Source organism: Hemibagrus wyckioides, linkage group LG26, assembly GCF_019097595.1.
Source record: "Hemibagrus wyckioides isolate EC202008001 linkage group LG26, SWU_Hwy_1.0, whole genome shotgun sequence".
NCBI lineage: Eukaryota > Metazoa > Chordata > Actinopteri > Siluriformes > Bagridae > Hemibagrus > Hemibagrus wyckioides.
Window position 1 is genome coordinate 12,691,981 of NC_080735.1, and position 18,217 is coordinate 12,710,197.

Here is an 18,217-nt window from a genome sequence, read left to right on the forward strand (position 1 = left end):
CTTCTTTGGAGTGGTTTTTTTTTTTTTTCCTTTATTTTATTTTATTTATTTTTTTTCTTTCTTTCTTTGAGCCACTTTACAGCGAGGCTCTTTGCTGTGCTCTGGACTATACAGTAATTCTATTTCAATTCTTTGCTGATTCTCCTGGCTGACTTGTAATTGTTCCCTTTTCACTCTCCTTCATTCACCCCCCCCCCCCCCAATGCACTACCACGGCCCACAATTCCACTGCTTCACCACTTTTACGATTCTCCATGGCAACACGACATCTTTCACTCCTCACTCCCTCAGGACGTGCTTTATGTATCGATTATTCTAACCAAAATAAACTTGCTGTTAGCCATCTGTTCTTTATTGCTCTCTCCTGTTTGATATTTCAGTAGTTGCACTGCACTCTCCTTCTCTTTCCTCTTTCCTCCGTGTGCATGTGGAGCTTTCAACTATCTGCGATGATCAGTTACAACCGTACACAATGTGGAACAACAGTAGGTTACGAATATGGACAGCTTTCCTTCATGTTTTTTCTTGTTCTAAGTCCTTCAGTGTTAGTTGCAGTTAATGATGCAATGTTATGTTGGCGTCGTGGCTGCTGTCCAAGGTCCTGATATATATATATATATATATATATATATATATATATGCATGCGCTTTTTAAAAATATAACCCAAGAGTGTTATGTCTGGTGCAGCAAAAATATTCCCCGAAAGACCCAAGTCTATAAATATATGCAAGTTTTTTAACCAAAGGATATGGTGCATCAGTGTAAAATCGAGAGAGTGTTGGCCACCTTGACAGGTTGTAAATTGTGCCATGAGTCCTGGATAATTTAATCTTCCAGTTCCCTTTGGATCCCTGTGGTAGTGATAGGAACGTGTGGATAATTCCAGGGTCCTTGAGATAAACAGAAGACATAAAATTACCCCAGGAATTAGAAAGATTATCAAAGAGTGTAAAGAGTAGAGGGAGCAAAATTCTCACTACACCCTTTGGACTGCAGTCAAATTCAGTAAGTACTTCATCCCAGTGAGGCAGGAATACGAGGGAGGATGATGCCAGTTCATCACCGGTCACTATCCACACATTCATGCCCTCATTCGCACCTAGGGACAATTTACAGTAGCCAGTATGTTTCAAAGAGGTGAGAAGAAACCCAGGCAAGCAAGCACAGGGTTGCCCCTGGAGCTGAGATGCCAGAATGGTGGTACCCTTACACCACTATTCAGCTTTCTGGGAGGAGAGAAGATGGTCCAAGAAAAAATGACTGGTTGCTTATTCAGGACACTTGGAATCATCTCTAATTGCATAATAACAACACAACCCCAATTTCTGCGCTTCACACTGAAATATTCTCTGTAATAAAGCAAATCTGGCTTTAACTGCAAAGTAAAAGGAATCGCTTTTAGTGCCAAATTTTGGACTCTGGGGCCGTCTGAGTGGGAGGAGCTTAAAGTCGCAAGATGGTCGCACCGACCGAGCAGAGAGACTAAAGTTCACACCTCGGTTCTTCCTGATACGTTCCTTCAGATCTTTGCTGAAGATCCGTTTGCTGTAAAAATGCCCGGAGCCGAGATGACCGAGGATCCTGCACTCTTTACCCCAGTCACGGTGGTTTCTCTTCTCGCCTGCGCCGCCCAGTTTGCAGTCGGTTTCATTCTGGCGCAAATCTGGGGCAAAAAATGCTCAGCCGCCGATAAATGGGTCCTCGTCTGGTTGTTCTACGACGCCATCGTCCACTTTACTCTGGTAAGAAGACGTGTGTAGCGTTTAGGGCAGGATATAGAGTGGACATCATTCTCAGGTTTGTGCTCGTCTGGTTTTTGCAGGAGGGTCCGTTTGTTTACATGTCACTGGTCGGAACTGTCGCAACATCAGATGGTATTTTTGCCGAGTTGTGTAAGTATTATATTACACGCTATTAATTTAATATATGCATAGTCTGTTATATTGTCTGAAGATTAAATAAACCTACGTGGATGCAGCTATAGCAGGATATAGTGTAGTCCACGTGGTAAAAGGTGAAAAGTGCTTCGAGCGACATCTAGCGGTGAATAGTGGTATTGAGGCGAGTGGCTGAAAAGTAAGCTGCACGATATTAAAAAAAGAAAAAGAGAAATGTGCTTCTAAGGCTTTAGGACATTATTCATGCTAGAAGAAATGAGACATAGGCTCTAAAGATCATGGATGAAAGAAGAATGGGAGAAATTACATATAAAGTCAAAATACACTGATCAGGCATAACATTATGAACAGTGAGAGGTGAAGTGAATAACACTGATGATCTCTTCATCATGGCACCTGTTAGTGGGTGGGATATATTAGGCAGCAGGTTGTCCTCAAAGTTGATGTGTTAGAAGCAGGAAAAATGGGCAAGCGTAAGGATTTGAGCGAGTTGGACGAAGGACCAAATTGTGATGGCTAGACGACTGGATCAGAGCATCTACAAAACTGCAGCTCTTGTGGGGTGTTCCCGGTCTGCAGTGGTCAGTATCTATCAAAAGTGGTCCAAAGAAAAGAACAGTGGTGAACCGGTGACAGGGTCATGGGCAGCCGAGGCTTATTGATGCACATGGGGAGAGAAGGCTGAAAATAAAAACAGATCCAAAAAAACATTTTAAACTTTAGATTAAATGACATGGTAATTATTCAACAGGAGGAAGAGACGGATTTTATTTTAACAAATGCAGTCTTCCATCCCTCCACTCTCCTGACCCCAGCACTGTGTACCACTGCCAAAAAGAGTTCCATTAAAATGACGTCCATTAAAACAAGGGCCCATAAACGCCTACACAGCCTGTGTGTGTGTGTGTGGGGGGGGGGGGTTCAGACGATTAACTGTAAGAGCAGCTACAAAAGGATTCCTTAATTTCCTATATGCTTCTGTAATTTAACAAATACATATTAGGTATGTTGTAATTAACAAGGTTAATTTTTGCCTTCATACCTTCTTTCTCCATGTAAACATCCTGTACTGCTCCAGTATAGTAGATGCACTGATTATTATCACAAGAAACTTCTGTTAAAAGCTGAAAGAGCTTTGTGTTTGAGTGTGGTTGTGTATTTTTTATGTACCCTAAATTAACTTTGACTGGAATCCTGTGTGTTACTGTTTAGTGTGTTAGTTTTAAGCCAGAAATGACAGATGTCTTTCAAAAGTTTTGCAGACACACACACAAAACAAGACGTTTTAACAAAGATCACATTGACAGCTTTATCTGTGCCTTGCTGATCATGTACCATTGATAATCACTTTCCTCTACTTAGTCTCTACTTAAAGGTGGCTTTAGGTTTAGTACAGAATAAGATATGGACTAACTGGGGCTCCCTGAGTGCTGGTATGAGAGCGTTCACTGTGTGTCATATCTTGTAGGGAAAGAATACGGGAAGGCAGATCAACGCTGGCTTCATTCAGACCCAACCATCGTATCCCTGGAGATGCTGACAGTCGTCTTGGATGGGTTCCTAGCACTGCTTTTGGTCTACGCTATTATTAAAGACAAGCATTACAGGTACAACTGGCAGCCGAAATTAGGCCTTAAACTATACTTTTCACAATTTCTTCTGAGATTTAGGTCAGTATTATTTGGTGCTCTGTTTTGACGTTGTGTAGTTTAAAAGGTCACGTGTAAAATTGAGTGTAAAAGTTACACCGATCAGCCATAACATTATGAGCACTGAGAGGTGAAGTGAATAAGACTGATGATCTCCTCATCATGGCACCTGTTAGTGGGTGGGATATATTAGGCAGCAGGTGAATATTTTGTCCTCAGTGTTGATGTGTTAGAAGCAGGAAAAATGGACAACTGTAAAGATTTGAGCGAGTTTGATGAAGGGCTAAATTGTGATGGCTAGACGACTGGGTCAGAGCATCTCCAAAACTGCAGCTCTTGTGGGGTGTTCCCGGTCTGCAGTGGTCAGTATCTATCAAAAATGGTCCAAGGAAGGAACAGTGGTGAACCGGCGACAGGGTCATGAGCGGTTGCCATCCATGTGGTGACACGTACCACCTTTATAAGCATTGATACAGACCATGAACACACTTTCATGGAAACAGTATTCCCTGATGGCCTCATTCAGCAGGATAATACACCGTGCCACAAAGCAAATAATGTTCAGGAATGGCTTGATGAGTACAACAATGAGTTTGAGGTGTTTCCAAATTCCCCAGATCTTAATCCAAGCAAACATCTGTGGGATGTGCTGGACAAACATGTCCGATCCATGGAGGCCCCACCTCACAACTTGCAGGAATTAAAGGCTCTGCTGCTAACATCTTGGTGTCAGATACCACAGCACACCTTCTAGTGGATCTAGTGGAGTCCATGCCTCGATGGGTCAGGGCTGTTCTGGCAGCAAAAGGGGGACCAAGACAATATTAGGCAGGTGGTCATGGCTGATCGGTGAACGTCTTTCTCTTTCTGGCTGTCATATAAATATTCTCTAATAGTATTGCCATCCCTTTTTTTCCCCATATTCTCTGTACTATTTATTATTTTACTGTACTTAAAAATAAGAACATATTATGTTTTTTATTTATAGAAACCTGAAGGGTGAAAACTTTTGCACTTAACTGTATTTTTTGATTTATTATTGAAATCAGATTCAAGTATTAGTGTAAGTTTTTGTTTTCTTTATAAATGTCTCTTTTATTAAAATGCACACTCTAACAAAACTGACCAAACTAAGAACTTTACCATCCTCATCTGCTGTTCTTTCTACATTTTAGGCACTTTGTTCAAATCAGCCTGTGTGTGTGTGAGCTATATGGAGGCTGGATGACCTTCTGCCCAGACTGGCTAATAGGAAGTCCCAACCTGAATACCGAGAACTGGCTCTACCTGTGGGTCTACCTGGTCTTCTTTAATGGAGTGTGGGTTGTGGTGCCCGGACTCTTGCTCTACCAGTCATGGAAGGATCTACAGAAATCCCATCAATATATGAAGAAGAATAAGAAGAAGTAGATATGCAGGTTTTGTTTACAAAGAAACAGAGAGGGACAGAACAGTGACCTTGAGCAGATTGAGATACACGATTCATATTGTTTTTGTTTGTGATTTTGTCAGGTAATAAAGCTCTTCATCAATTGTAAGTGCACCACATAGTGATTTTCTGCCCTAATTACTCAGCTCTAACAGCTGATGGATTATTTGATGGTTCAGTTAATGGATCTTAACAATTGTGGATTTTTGTTTTTTTATTTTTTTTGGTAAAATAATGGCACAGATTTGTTGCACAGCATGAACTCATTATAAGCTGAGTTAAATTTTAATAACTAGTAATGGTTGCTTCGGTAAACAAAGGACAAAACGCATGACTAAGTGAATGACCAGGTATACCTGAAACACACCCAAGTTACATCTACCTCAGAAACACACAACACAGCAACATGGCAACACTATGAAGGAAATGATTTTGTTATATTATGATCTTTGTACTGCTACAGTCAAGCATAATGTAGTTAGTAGAATGCATTAATTTGTGTGTTTCAGTTCATCTTAAGCTGTTCATATAAATAAATCCGACATTGCTTTATTACGTGATTTGGTGCCATGTTTTAAAAGGTCCTATGAAACGTCCTTGTTGTTAACACTTCCTCTTTTTTTAGTGTTCATACCTCATCATCTTTTCCTTCTTATTAGCTTTCAGTCTTTAGCTAAAATTCTGGTTATTCCCAAACCTTATATTTGAGCACTGTCCATTGAAGCCATCATCCTTCACTGCTTATGAATCAGTTTGGCCACAGACAGGAAAGCCTGCTCCAGCCCCAGTCCTTTTAAAGCACTACATGCCTGGATCTCCCAAACCCTATTAGTGCAGCTCTCTAAGTCCAGCTGTTGACAAACCTCTTTTAACTCCATCGAGTTTGGCAGGTCTGTTTTATTAGCCAAGACCATCAGTGGAACATCTTCCAGGTTGTCGTCACTTAAAATGGTCTTCAGAGCCGTCTTTGCTTCCTCCATGCGAGTCCTGTCACTGGCATCTACCACGAACACCACCGCCTTGCATCCCTCCAGATAGTACCTCCAGTTGGACCTCATACTCCCCTGGCCACCTACATCCCAAACGGTGAACACCGTCTTCTTGTTCAGTTCCAAGGTGACCACGTTGAAGCCTATGGTAGGCGATGTGTCCATGATGACCCCTCGGTGGAGCCTGTAGAGCAGAGTGGATTTCCCAGCAGAGTCCAGGCCCATTAAGACCACTTGGGGCACCTTTTTGAACTTTTTGTCCTTCATCTGCTTCTGAAGATTGGGCCCCATTGTAATTCCTCGATATAATGACTCTGACGTGTTTTGTTTTGAGAAGAACGCCTACCTTTTGCCCACAGGAGGAATTTGAATCAACAGGAAAAGGCTTCAGAGAGGAGTTTGTTTAGAGGAAACCAAATGCAAAGCAGGAGCTAGACTGAATATCCACAGTCTGTTGTCTTATATATGTCAGTTTTTGCTACATACCATGTGACTTAAACAAGTTCGTCAGCATTCTTCTTGATGAGGGTGTAACCATTCGTTTGTCCAATGCACATTTAAAATGACAGGAATTCTGTGTTCACTTGTTAAATGATATATAAATTTAGTTTGTGTTAAATGATTTTTTATTATTTGCCTGAAATAAACAACTGACTGATTTAGTCTTATAAACAATGCACAATGAGCTATAACATCGATGCAAATCAAGTAAAACTATTGAATTAGTTATAGGATAAGTAAATAGTTAATATATTTATTAAAAAAAGCAAAACGTTAATTGGTTTTACTTTATTTAGTTTGTAATACTGATTAAATGTAGTATTGTGTTTCAAGGATAAGCAGATATAAGAGGAGCTACCTTATAAGCATAAGAGGAACTATCATAACCTTATAAGCATAAGCATAAGAGGAGCTACCTTGAATGCAGGAAACACATTTCTGATTACACAAAAAGATTTTCTCCTCTCTTCTATGGGGGTAATTCCACTAATACATATACAGTATATATATTTACTTTTGTATAAATGGGTGTATAATGGGTTAGTACCCCATCCATGGTGTCTCCCCACCTCGTACCTTGAGTCCCTGGGATAAGCTCTAAGCTCCTTGTGACCCTGAAAATGCTCCAGAAAATGGATGCAAAGAAATCAATTCTTCTTCTCCCTCCTCCTTCTCTCTCTCTCGCTCATTTTTTTTAACATGGTGGCAGTTACCGCCAGGATATGCTCCATGGCCCTGTTCAGGAAGTGCTTACAAAATGATAAATGAATTGTTAAGGTAAAACTAAAATATGATGGTTATTAGCCATCGACAAACACACAAGGTATGAATACACCAGTATTCTAGGATCCAGTACACAGAATGATATACCAGTCCATCACAGGGCACCATGCACACACACATTCACACACTCTGTTTTATAAGAGTTAAGTGGAAACCAGGGAACTCAAAGGAAACTTATGTGGATTACACCGATCAGGCATAACATTATGAGCACTGAGAGGTGAAGTGAATAACACTGATTATTATCTCATCATGGCACCTGTTAGTGGGTGGGATATATTAGGCAGCAAGTGAACATTTTGTCCTCAAAGTTGATGTGTTAGAAGCAGGAAAAATAGACAAGCGTAAGGAAGGGCCAAATTGTGATGACAACTGGATCATAGCATCTCCAAAACTGCAGTATCGATCAAACGTGGTCCAAGGAAGGAACAGTGGTGAACCGGCGACAGGGTCATGGGCGGTCAAGGCTCATTGATGCACGTGGGGAGTGAAGGCTGGACCGTGTGATCCGATCCAGCAGACGAGCTACTGTTGATCAAATTGCTGAAGAAGTTAATGCTGGTTCTGATAGAAAGGTGTCCGAATACACAGGGCAAAAAGGGCGTCCACAATATTAGGCAAGTGGTCATAATGTTATGCCTGATTGTGTATATATATATATTTTACGGGCAGTTCTGTGTATGAGAATGTATGTTATCAATATGTTTTTGCTTTGTTTTGCAGTTCTGGGATCATTTTCCATGTTTAAACCCACTGGATGCACTTTATTATTCAGGGTCTTTTCTTTTGTACAGTGGAAGGCGGTGGGATTACTGACTGACGTAAGAGTGGAGTGTGTGTGAATGTAGCACACACACACACACACACACACACACACGGAGCTGATAACATTAAAACACTGAAAGCTGTAGAAGGTCCAGTCGGTAATATTGTCTGAAACAACCAGCTTTCGTTGTTAGGTAGGTTGTTTATTTGTTTTCACGGCGTGATCTCTCTCTCTCTCTCTCTCTCTCTCTCTCTCCCCCTCTCCCCCTCTCTCTCAGTTCTATCCAGTGTGCTGATGGAGCGATGCTCTAGGTCAGTATCTCACTACTATACGGGTTAAGTTAGCTGTCTTAACTAATAATTTTCTGTCTGGCTAGGTAGCAAGCTAGCTAGCCAACGTAGTAGCTGATAAGGCTGCTAAGGTTGCACACAGCGCATGCTAACTGTGTTAGTCTGTTAGCTTGTGTTAGCTGTTGACATGCTTGACGCTAGCTACATCTCTCGCAACAACTTTTTAAACCTGGTTATTTTATGGTTTAACCTGGTCATTAATGTTGTTTTCCTGCCCACCGCATATGGTATGAATTAACCAAGCAGACTAGTGCCTAGTGCACTCCGTGTTCAGGTGGAAAGTATTTGGGATTTGTCCTTTTTCTCGAATACAGCAGTGTCACTGTTGATGCTGATAAGCTTTCACTTTTAGGCTTTTTCAATAATAAGCACATTTTCCTACTGTTCTCTACACAAAGGCTTGTTTTCATCAACTACTACAGTTTCTCTTTGCATAGATTTACATGGATGTGTTGGACACAGTGTTTACTGTGTAAGAGTTCAGTTAAGTGGAAAGAAATGTGTGGAAACTTAATGTAAAAGATGACCACAACAAAAATATGACCATGAGTATCATCCAAAATAGTCATTGTGTGCCTTAACATTACGATGAGCTTCAGGTATATTCTGTCTGATTGACAAGATGTCAAAATGTATCCTTGTGCTTGCCTGACTGTCATATACACTATATTGCCAAGGGGTTGGGCTAACCCTAACCCTTAATGCTTCAGCATGTCAAGACAGTTTCATGCTCCCAACTTTGTGGGAACATTTTAGTGATGGCCCCTTCCTGTTCCAACATGACTGCACACCAGTGCACAAAGCAAGGTCCATAAAGACATGGATGAGCGAGTTTGGTGTGGAGGAACTTGACTGAGTCCTGACCTCAACACCTTTGGAATTAATTAGAGCGGAGACTGCGAGCCAGACCTTCTCGTCCAACATCAGTGCCTGACCTCACAAATACGCTTCTGGTGAAATGGTCAAAAATTCCCTTAAACACACCCATAACCTTGTGGAAAGCCTTCCCAGAAGAATTGAAGCTGTTCTAGCTGCAAAGGGAGGGCCAACTCCATGTGCATGTAAAGGCGGACGTGCCCAAAGTTTTGGCAATATAGTGTATGTCGATACAGCATTGTTAGGAATTATGGTTTGAAAGTAGCATCAGTACCTGTGTTATCATCAGGTTTGGAACTCCCAGCGATAGGGACAATTTCTTTACTAATGTGCTCTGGCAAGCGTCTTTCTGTGGTTCAACAAAAAATCCATCCCAGCATTTAGCAGCCATTAACACAAAAGTAATTTAATAACGTTGGATGTGTTGACAGGAACGTGTAATTCTGTAAATGTTTGGCTATGACTGTAGTTCTACTGATCTGTCTGTAATTACATCTAACATTTGTGTGTTTAGTGTTAGCAGTGGCGGAAGCCAACGTGCCTCTTCCAGTAGCTGTGTTGCATCTGCTTCTGCCCCACCCAAATCTGTTTCCCCTTCCCCCTGGAGCGTCAACAGTACAGTTATGGTGGATGTAAGCAAATGGCCCCTGTTCAGCCTCATGAGCGCACAGGATGCTGCATCAATACGTCAAGCGTGCGTGTTTGGAACATCTGCCAATGAGGCAATCTACATCACCCATGATAACGAGGTGAGTGTGATGTGAGGTGCAGTCAGGATTCATAACCCGGTTACTCAGAAGGAGGCTAACCAGTACCAGATGCAGTGCTGACTTGAAAGAAATGTCATTTGTGAGATGTGGTTTACAATAATAGGTCCAAAGTGGGGCCAGATTGTATTGAAAAATAGGAACAAATTAGTACTGGCACACTTACGTGCATATGGGTTTCATTGTATTGACCCAGTGATTTAATATAATTGAACTATATTCAGTACTGTTGATATTGAGCTAATATGGAGGAATCCTTCTTGTTTTCTTCTATAGGTGTATGTCTTTGGGCTGAACTGCAGCAACTGCTTGGGCACAGGGGACAGCACAAGCACCATCGTCCCTAAAAAGCTAGAGTGTCTGAGTGGGAAGAAGGTGGTCAGTCTAAGCTATGGCAGTGGGCCACATGTTCTGCTTGCTACAGAGGGTAAGACATGCTAAATGAAGTCGAGTACTCGTTTTCAGTGCTTACAGTGACGCAGGGGACCATATTGTACGTTTGCAAAATATTTTTCGTTTCATAGTAAGAGACTGGAGCTTAATAAGGCACCTCTTGTTGTATGCCAGAGCTATAGAGGAGCCTTGGCTTCAGGTCTCTTCAACTCACCATCACCTTGCATCTAAAGTTAGAAAGTTACAAGCTGTCTAAAAAGTCCATGAAGCAATTTTCATAAAATTACATGACATGGTGTATTTATTATCTGCAACATTTGCTCTGCTTATTTTCTCAGCTGTTGTATCAAACGTTTGTTCCTTTTCTGAATATAATCTGATTGACATATTTGCTCAGTCGATTCCCATTTGGTCCTGCATTTTCCGACACTCCGTATTTGCTGCAATACATAATGTTAACTGTAAAGCAAACTGTTCTGAAACGTTAAGTCTGTTTTATAATTTTTGAGTAAACTTAGTTTCAGGAAAGTGAAAAAAAAATCAACTATTAACTTTTGAGGCAATCCTGTGTTTCCTACTTTATGTAAAGGTTTGATGAAGACCAAGGCCGTTTCCTGTTTCAGCATAATGATGGACCAATTAAAAGAAGGGACAGTTCAAACCACATTGAACCCCTTCAGAGTAAATATTGACACGCTTGGAGAGCTTTGTAAGAGTTTATAGTTCACATGCAAACCCAGTATGTATCCAGATTCCACATGATTATCAGTCTCTAGAGCAAATAGTCCATGTGATAAAGACTGTGCTGTTAGTCCAGATCATGTGCCTTTGAAAATGTCTATATGAAGGTGTACATATTACCCAAGTACAACCAATAAACATATACATTGTGCACTTCTCTGATCAGTCCATCATGTGCCTTTACAGAGGGTCAGCTGTACGGATGGGGACATAACGGATACAGTCAACTGGGTAACGGGACCACCAATCAGGGAGTGTCTCCTGTGCTTGTGTCCACTAACCTACAGAACAAGAGGGTGATCGAGGTGGCTTGCGGATCGCACCATTCAGTCATCCTGACCCATGATGGAGAGGTGAAAGCGCAATACTTGATAATTGAGTGATTTAATATTTGGTGACTATTTATTGGTTTGTACATCACGTATCATTTCAAATGGTGCATGTCTTATTCTTTGTCACTCAGGTGTTTGCTTGGGGTTATAATAACTGCGGTCAAGTAGGGTCAGGATCCACAGCCAACCAGCCCACGCCACGCAAGGTCTCCAGCTGCCTCCTTAACAAAGTCGTGGTCAGCATAGCCTGTGGTCAGACTTCCTCCATGGCAGTAACGGACAACGGAGAGGTAAAAGCGAACGCGTCATGTCGTTCATCAGATTTTGAACAGCATTTCTGAACCCCTGGTTCAATCATAATCTCAGTGACACAACTGAAGTTTTCTATTTTTAAAGCCCTTGAAATCTAAGCAGAAGAGATGCTTTGATTTCTGTGATCTACTTACCTTCTTACAATTCTATTATGTCTGTGTTGTTCATGTATATATTCTGTGTACGTTTGGCTCCTTAAGTGTGTGCCTGTGTGTTTTTAGGTGTATGGTTGGGGGTATAATGGTAATGGACAGCTTGGTTTAGGGAACAACGGAAATCAACTGACACCCTGCCGGCTAGCAGCATTACAGGGTGTTTGCGTCCTTCAGGTCATTTTTCATTATTTTATACCAGCCGCTATCCAAATGCCACAGATTTATTGACATTTTTAGTTGTAAACAACAATTTAATCTCTTATTTATTGTAATGAAACAATGTTTGTTGTTGTACAGCTCGGTTAGCGTATTGTATTGAGGTAATGTTTTGGCCATGTGTTTCAGATTGCCTGTGGTTATGCCCACTCACTGGCTCTAACAGATGAGGGACTGTTGTATTCATGGGGAGCCAACACTTATGGCCAGCTTGGTACAGGGAACAAGAGCAATCAGCTCAGTCCTGTTCAGGTCATGGCTGATAAAGAGAGGTGAGAGGGGGTGGATTTGTGGTTTTGATGTGTAATATATCATGTTTTTTCTTGTATTTGCTTGCAGTTATTTTTGTTTTCCTGTACATTGTGTACGTCAGGCTGTTATGACTAAATGCTGGGTGTGGCATTGTGGTCTCATTGACAAAGTGTGTGTGTGTGTGTGTGGCTGGTCAACAAGCCAGTACTTCTCCACATTGTTGCGTCTCGGATCCCTTTCCTGTCAGCTTGCTCTGGTGTTTCCTTCCTGTTTGAGTGTCCTGTGATGGAGCACCTCTTCAAGACCTATTCTTATAACATGTGTATTCACTTAGTTTGTAATTGCAGGAAGATTGCATTTTAAGAAAAGAGAAATTTACTGAAAAGAATTTTGGTCCACTAGGATGTGAAGGAATGCTGCTTTTAAGCCTCTGATGAGTTTCCTTTTCTATTTTGTTCTCCTGTCACCTTTCCTCTTATTATTCTCCAGGATCGTGGAGATAGCGGCCTGCCACTCCACACACACCTCGGCAGCGAAGACTCAGAGTGGCCGGGTATATATGTGGGGCCAGTGCAGAGGCCAGTCCATCGTCTTACCTCACCACACTCACTTCAGCTGCACCGACGACGTCTTTGCCTGCTTTGCAACACCATCTGTCATGTGGAGACTCCTGTCCATGGGTGAGTCTGGAGAAGTCTTTCTTTTTTTTCCCAGGGCAACTCCAGCAAGTTATTTATTCCAGAATCATATCAGTTTATGGATGTTATACTGTAGAGTGTGATAGCGATGATGCATTTTCAGTCAAGGCTGTGGAAATTCTTGAGAGTGCATAATCTTTTTTTCCCTGGGGTAAAGTTGACATTTGCATGGAACAGCCCAAAGCACTTACTTCTCTGAGATCTAATGCGGATGAACAACTTCTTCTCCTGCATTTCCTTTTTTGCTTTGCTTTTCTTTGCCTTCTTTTATTTTTTGTTGAATCCTTTCAACTCTACTGATAACAGTAATCTGTCTCTTCAATCAAAACACATTGTCCTCTGTTTCAACTGACCGCTGCATCATATACTTGAGTTATAGTTCAGGTTTAGCTTCTCTCCAGGTCAGAGCTGCGTTATGTATTATGTGCCTACATGACACTTTGCTGAAGTGTACTAACGCAGCTGTTACTCTGCTTGTAGAGCACGATGATTTCCTGACCGTGGCCGAGTCTCTGAAGAAAGAGTTTGACAGCCCTGAGACTTCAGACCTCAAATTCAGCATAGAGGGCAAATTTATTCATGTCCACAAAGCAGTGCTTAAAATTAGGTGCATGCTCCACTCCATTTCACCTCAGTGTGATTTTGTTTATTTGCACTTAAAGGTGTTTAAAGGTTTTGCCATGCAGAGGTTAATATTATCAGAGAATTTGTAAGTCTACTTGGATCTAGAGGCATGGTGTGACTTTTGAGGTTTGGCTAACATTCACAACAATTCAGATATTAAAGAGTTGGCAAAACAATGGCATGAAGAATAGTTTTGCAAAATATAATTCCAGTTGCACAACATAATTACACTTCTAGAAGGGTTTAGCAAGACTTGCAAATAAGATTATTACTCAGATTGGTACAAAAAGCCCTCATTCCTAGCTAACATAACTCCATTAACTTGGTGACACCATAACACTTAGAGCTTTATAGACATGAAACACGTACTATTTTCTGCCATACTGTGGTCACCTCATTATTTGGGTCTTATCTGTTTGATTTGGTCCGAGTTTGAATGACACCGGCTCACCGGTCACACCTGAGACACAGACACACCCTGATTTAAAGTAAACAAACCAAATGATGAAGGTTTAATACTTTTATAAGTTATCTGGTACTGTACATATAGAGCACATCATTTATTTATCAGACTCAAATGTAAATGATTATATTGATCATTCGTAATCTGTAACACTTTTAATACCTTGAACAATCAAGTCTGTTCATGACCAGTACTGACTTGCCATTTATGTTCCATAACATTTCTTCCCCAGATGCGAACACTTCAGATCCATGTTTCAGTCCCACTGGAATGAAGATATGAAAGAGGTGATTGAGATCGATCAGTTCTCCTACCCCGTCTACAGGTCCTTCCTCGAGTTCCTCTACACAGACACTGTAGATCTTCCTCCAGAGGATGCCATTGGTGAGTACAAGATGGCGCATGAGAAGGTTCTAGTACATCTACACACAATTAATATGTAGATGTTTACATGTTCGATCTACACGCTAAAATATAGCATACTTATTATTATTATTCTGTTCCCTTAATTGATTGGAAGCAGCAAAAGAAATTTTTCATTAAGCATTTATCATTGCATCAATGTTCAATTTTCTCCCTTTTGTGTAGGATTACTGGATCTGGCAACTTCGTACTGTGAGAACAGGCTAAAGCGGCTGTGTCAGCACATCATAAAGCGGGGCATCACTGTGGAAAATGCTTTCTCCCTGCTTTCTGCTGCAGTCAGATACGACGCTGAGGTACAACTGTTGCACCCGCCCTTACAGGACACACAAAACACACCGGCTAACCACAAGTTTGACTTCCTAAGTCTATGATTTAAAACAAATGGACTGTCATCTGTGTGTGGGGAAATGTAAAGGAGCCATCAAACAAGATCAGGATTTCATTCTGATGATGATAAAAAGAAAATCAGTTGCTCATAACACCAACACAGATCTACAGGGTGTTCAGCTATTGTTCTTTTTAGCATGTGGTAATAGATTTGCACTGTTATCCTAGGGATTTATTCTAAACCCGGTTGCTGCATTAGCTCGGGAAGACTCCTAGCTTTCCAGAGACAATCAGGTTTACTAACAAAAACAAAAGGTTTTTATGTGGTGTGTTTATTTAAGCATAAAGCACTTGATGCTAGCATAACAGACCATCATGTGCTGTACTGCACACATCGCCTGAGGGGGAAACAATGGTCTGGACGAAAGTAGAATGATTTTACTAAGTGCATTATCTAGCAAAGACGAGCTTTCCAGAATCGGGAGCATGCAGATTTGTGGAAACAATAACAACCTCTACTGCTAGCACAACAGTTATCTCACAGTCACCTCACATTTAGAGAGACACTAGTCGCTCAAATATATCTGCTGGACAGAACACCACATGTCACAGCCAAGATGTTAGCAAACATGGACTTTCTAAATTTAGCTAGAAGAAGATAATAATCCTAAACTTTTTCCACTGTTTAGCCTAGTCATGTGGAATTCTGTGTAATGGAGGACTAGCTTTGAGTATAGGCACTTTCAATATTCATATTCATTTTATAACAAGGCTCTAGGTTACTGATCAGACGGTCAGAGTGACCGCCAAGCTGCCGCTCTCTTCTCCAGGAGTGCTGTATCATACCTGTCCCTGTGCTCTGACCCCGACTTCCTAACACGCCGGGATATGTGATAAAATAATTTCACTGTACTGTAATGTGTATCTGTGACAAATAAAGGCTTCTTCTAATCAGTCACAATATCTCTCTCTCTCTCATTTAGGATCTTGAGGAATTCTGCTTTAAGTTCTGTGTGAACCACCTGACCGAGGTGACTCAAACAGCAGCGTTCTGGCAGATTGACGGGAACATGCTGAAGGAGTTTATCTGTAGAGCCAGCCGCTGTGGAGCTTTTAAAAACTGACTAAAATATAACAAGCTAAATTTTTTCTCCCAAGTGCAGCTGTTACTACTAAACTCATCCACACCACTAGAGGGCACTCTACTTTTATTGCCTGCACATTGAACACCCCCCCCCCTTTTTTTTGTTTGTTTGTGTGGCTTTATTACAGATTTCTGTTACAGACCAACTGGAGAATTGTTGCTATGACATGAACCAATTTTAGGTTTATTAGATTTATCGTGATTTTTTTTTTTGAGTTGTTTATGTTTCAGAATATAGGTACTGTAAGACTACAGAGACTAGACATTAGACTTTACAGCACTTAGTCTGACGGCCATCTTCTCCTCTGTTACAGAGATGTGCAACCTGTCAGGGTTTAACTCTATAATCCTTGCTAGGATCTCAGTATAATTCACAACTGGCAGTGTAGAGTCACAGTAATGTCCTTAACATGCCTGCTGGCTTTATTGGGCTTGTTTGTACTTGTAGTGGGATCTGAATAACACTTTTTTTTTTAAAAAGGTATTTGGATCATCTTGCTATACTATGCATCACTGCACAAATCTCTCCCCCCCCCCATCCAATCCTCACCCCCTCAATCAGCAGAGTCAGGGTTAAAGTGATGGGAGAGATTAGTAAGTGTTTTTCTTTTTTTTTCCTAATCTGGTGCAGCTCATTTATTATTTTCATATTTTATACTGATGTGATCATGGAATACGTGTTGGGGCACCTCCTCATATTTGCTGCTCCAGTGTTGACCATGACACTTTGGCGTCTCTAAGTCTTCAATCCACTGCATTCCACAGATAGAGACATAGAGCACTACACATGTCTGCTTTTTATTTAGAAATTCTATGTACTATGCTACTTCTGTGTAGCAATGCTTGTTAAGTTTAAGGATGCTCAGTTAAAATTAGCTTCAGTTCCCTAATCTATATGATCCTTTCTAATATATACTAAGTAACATAGGAATTTCTGCTGACTGAGAATTTTAGGCAAACAACCAGCTGGACACGAAGATGCACGTTGGAAATGCACTGCTCCTGATATTTAGTGACTACATAGACGATTATAATGACTATTCACGACGCGGAAAGGGATTCATTACTGACCTCTTGCTCAATAATAACAGCCCTCTCCTTTTGCTACTGTTTTCTTCTTGCTAATGAACCCAGCTAAATTCTCTTGACTTTGCATATTTAAGGTAACACAGCGAATCTGCTTTGATGCAATACTCAGTGCTGGATCAATGGACCTCATATTTACTTGCATTATTTTCATTTTGTATGACTTTTGCTTCGTGGTGGTTTATGCTTGATACGTGTAACAAAGCAGAAAGTGTTCATTTTTTGTGATATGTATATACTGTATAGGTTTTGCACTAAATTTAAGTGATTTAAATACAGTGGTTTATCAAGACTGCAGTGATGTAAGATATTAACTGTTATTAAAATAAAATAAAGCAAACGTAAATCGACGATAGAGTTTTATTCAACATTGTGGGTGTGTTTGTTTTTTTCATTTATGGTTATGCCAATTTGTAAATGGCTTTTGTGCAGGTCACCTGGACTTTCAGAAACTATTTTAGGAAACGAATGTCTATTCATAATGTCATAATAGTAACATAAACTCAAGACCAAGATGTAAATTCAGTCAGTGATTCTGCACTAATACAGCTTAACTAATGTACAATATAATATAAGGTTTTGGGACACCCCTCCAAATCACTGAATTCAGGTGTTGTTTTTCTCGGCCCTTTAGTACCAGTGAAAGGAACTCTTAATGCTTCAGCATACCAAGACGTTTTGGACAATTTCATGCTCCCAACTTTGTGGGAACAGTTTGGGGATGACCCCTTCCTGTTCCAACATGACTGGGGAGACCAGGTCAAAAACTGGGACGTCTGCCTTTATGTGCACATAAATGCTATAGGAGTTGTCCCGCCCTTTGCATCTATAACAGCTTCAATTCTTCTGGGAAGGATTTCCACAAGGTTTAGGAGTGTGTTTATGGGAATTTTTGACCGTTCCTCTAGAAGCTCATTTGTGAGGTCAGGTCCTGATGTGGGACGAGAAGGTCTGACTCTCAGTCTCCATTGGGTTGAGGTCAAGACCTTGCTTTGTGCACTGGTGTGCAGTCATGTTGGAACAGGAAGGGGTCATCCCC

General features: G+C 40.9%; 3 protein-coding genes across 6 annotated transcripts; 2 read left to right on the plus strand and 1 right to left on the minus strand.

Annotated features, from left to right (window-relative positions):
- The first annotated feature begins 782 nt into the window (after positions 1 to 782).
- ebpl (EBP like) lies at positions 783 to 5,529 on the plus strand. The gene is made up of 4 exons (XM_058380173.1): positions 783 to 1,743; positions 1,824 to 1,893; positions 3,368 to 3,506; positions 4,724 to 5,529. Exons 1-4 carry the CDS (start codon positions 1,555 to 1,557, stop codon positions 4,956 to 4,958), a joined length of 633 nt encoding a protein of 210 aa, XP_058236156.1. The 5' UTR covers positions 783 to 1,554; the 3' UTR covers positions 4,959 to 5,529.
- Positions 5,530 to 5,541: 12 nt separating this feature from the next.
- arl11 (ADP-ribosylation factor-like 11) lies at positions 5,542 to 6,430 on the minus strand. Its single transcript, XM_058380174.1, has one exon. It carries the CDS (start codon positions 6,255 to 6,257, stop codon positions 5,712 to 5,714), a length of 546 nt encoding a protein of 181 aa, XP_058236157.1. The 5' UTR covers positions 6,258 to 6,430; the 3' UTR covers positions 5,542 to 5,711.
- A 1,543-nt stretch (positions 6,431 to 7,973) lies between these two features.
- rcbtb1 (regulator of chromosome condensation (RCC1) and BTB (POZ) domain containing protein 1) lies at positions 7,974 to 17,528 on the plus strand. 4 transcript variants are annotated; one of them, XM_058380987.1, is made up of 13 exons: positions 7,974 to 8,071; positions 8,294 to 8,327; positions 9,757 to 9,991; positions 10,286 to 10,436; positions 11,330 to 11,496; positions 11,607 to 11,765; positions 12,009 to 12,116; positions 12,288 to 12,430; positions 12,900 to 13,090; positions 13,589 to 13,715; positions 14,428 to 14,579; positions 14,784 to 14,914; positions 15,932 to 17,528. In XM_058380987.1, exons 2-13 carry the CDS (start codon positions 8,311 to 8,313, stop codon positions 16,070 to 16,072), a joined length of 1,722 nt encoding a protein of 573 aa, XP_058236970.1. In that variant the 5' UTR covers positions 7,974 to 8,071; positions 8,294 to 8,310; the 3' UTR covers positions 16,073 to 17,528. The 4 variants fall into 4 exon arrangements, 3 of the variants coding, with proteins under 3 accessions (XP_058236970.1, XP_058236972.1, XP_058236971.1); XM_058380989.1 differs by lacking the exon at positions 8,294 to 8,327 and having other exon boundaries at positions 8,034 to 8,209; XM_058380988.1 differs by lacking the exon at positions 7,974 to 8,071 and having other exon boundaries at positions 8,200 to 8,327.
- Positions 17,529 to 18,217: the final 689 nt, after the last annotated feature.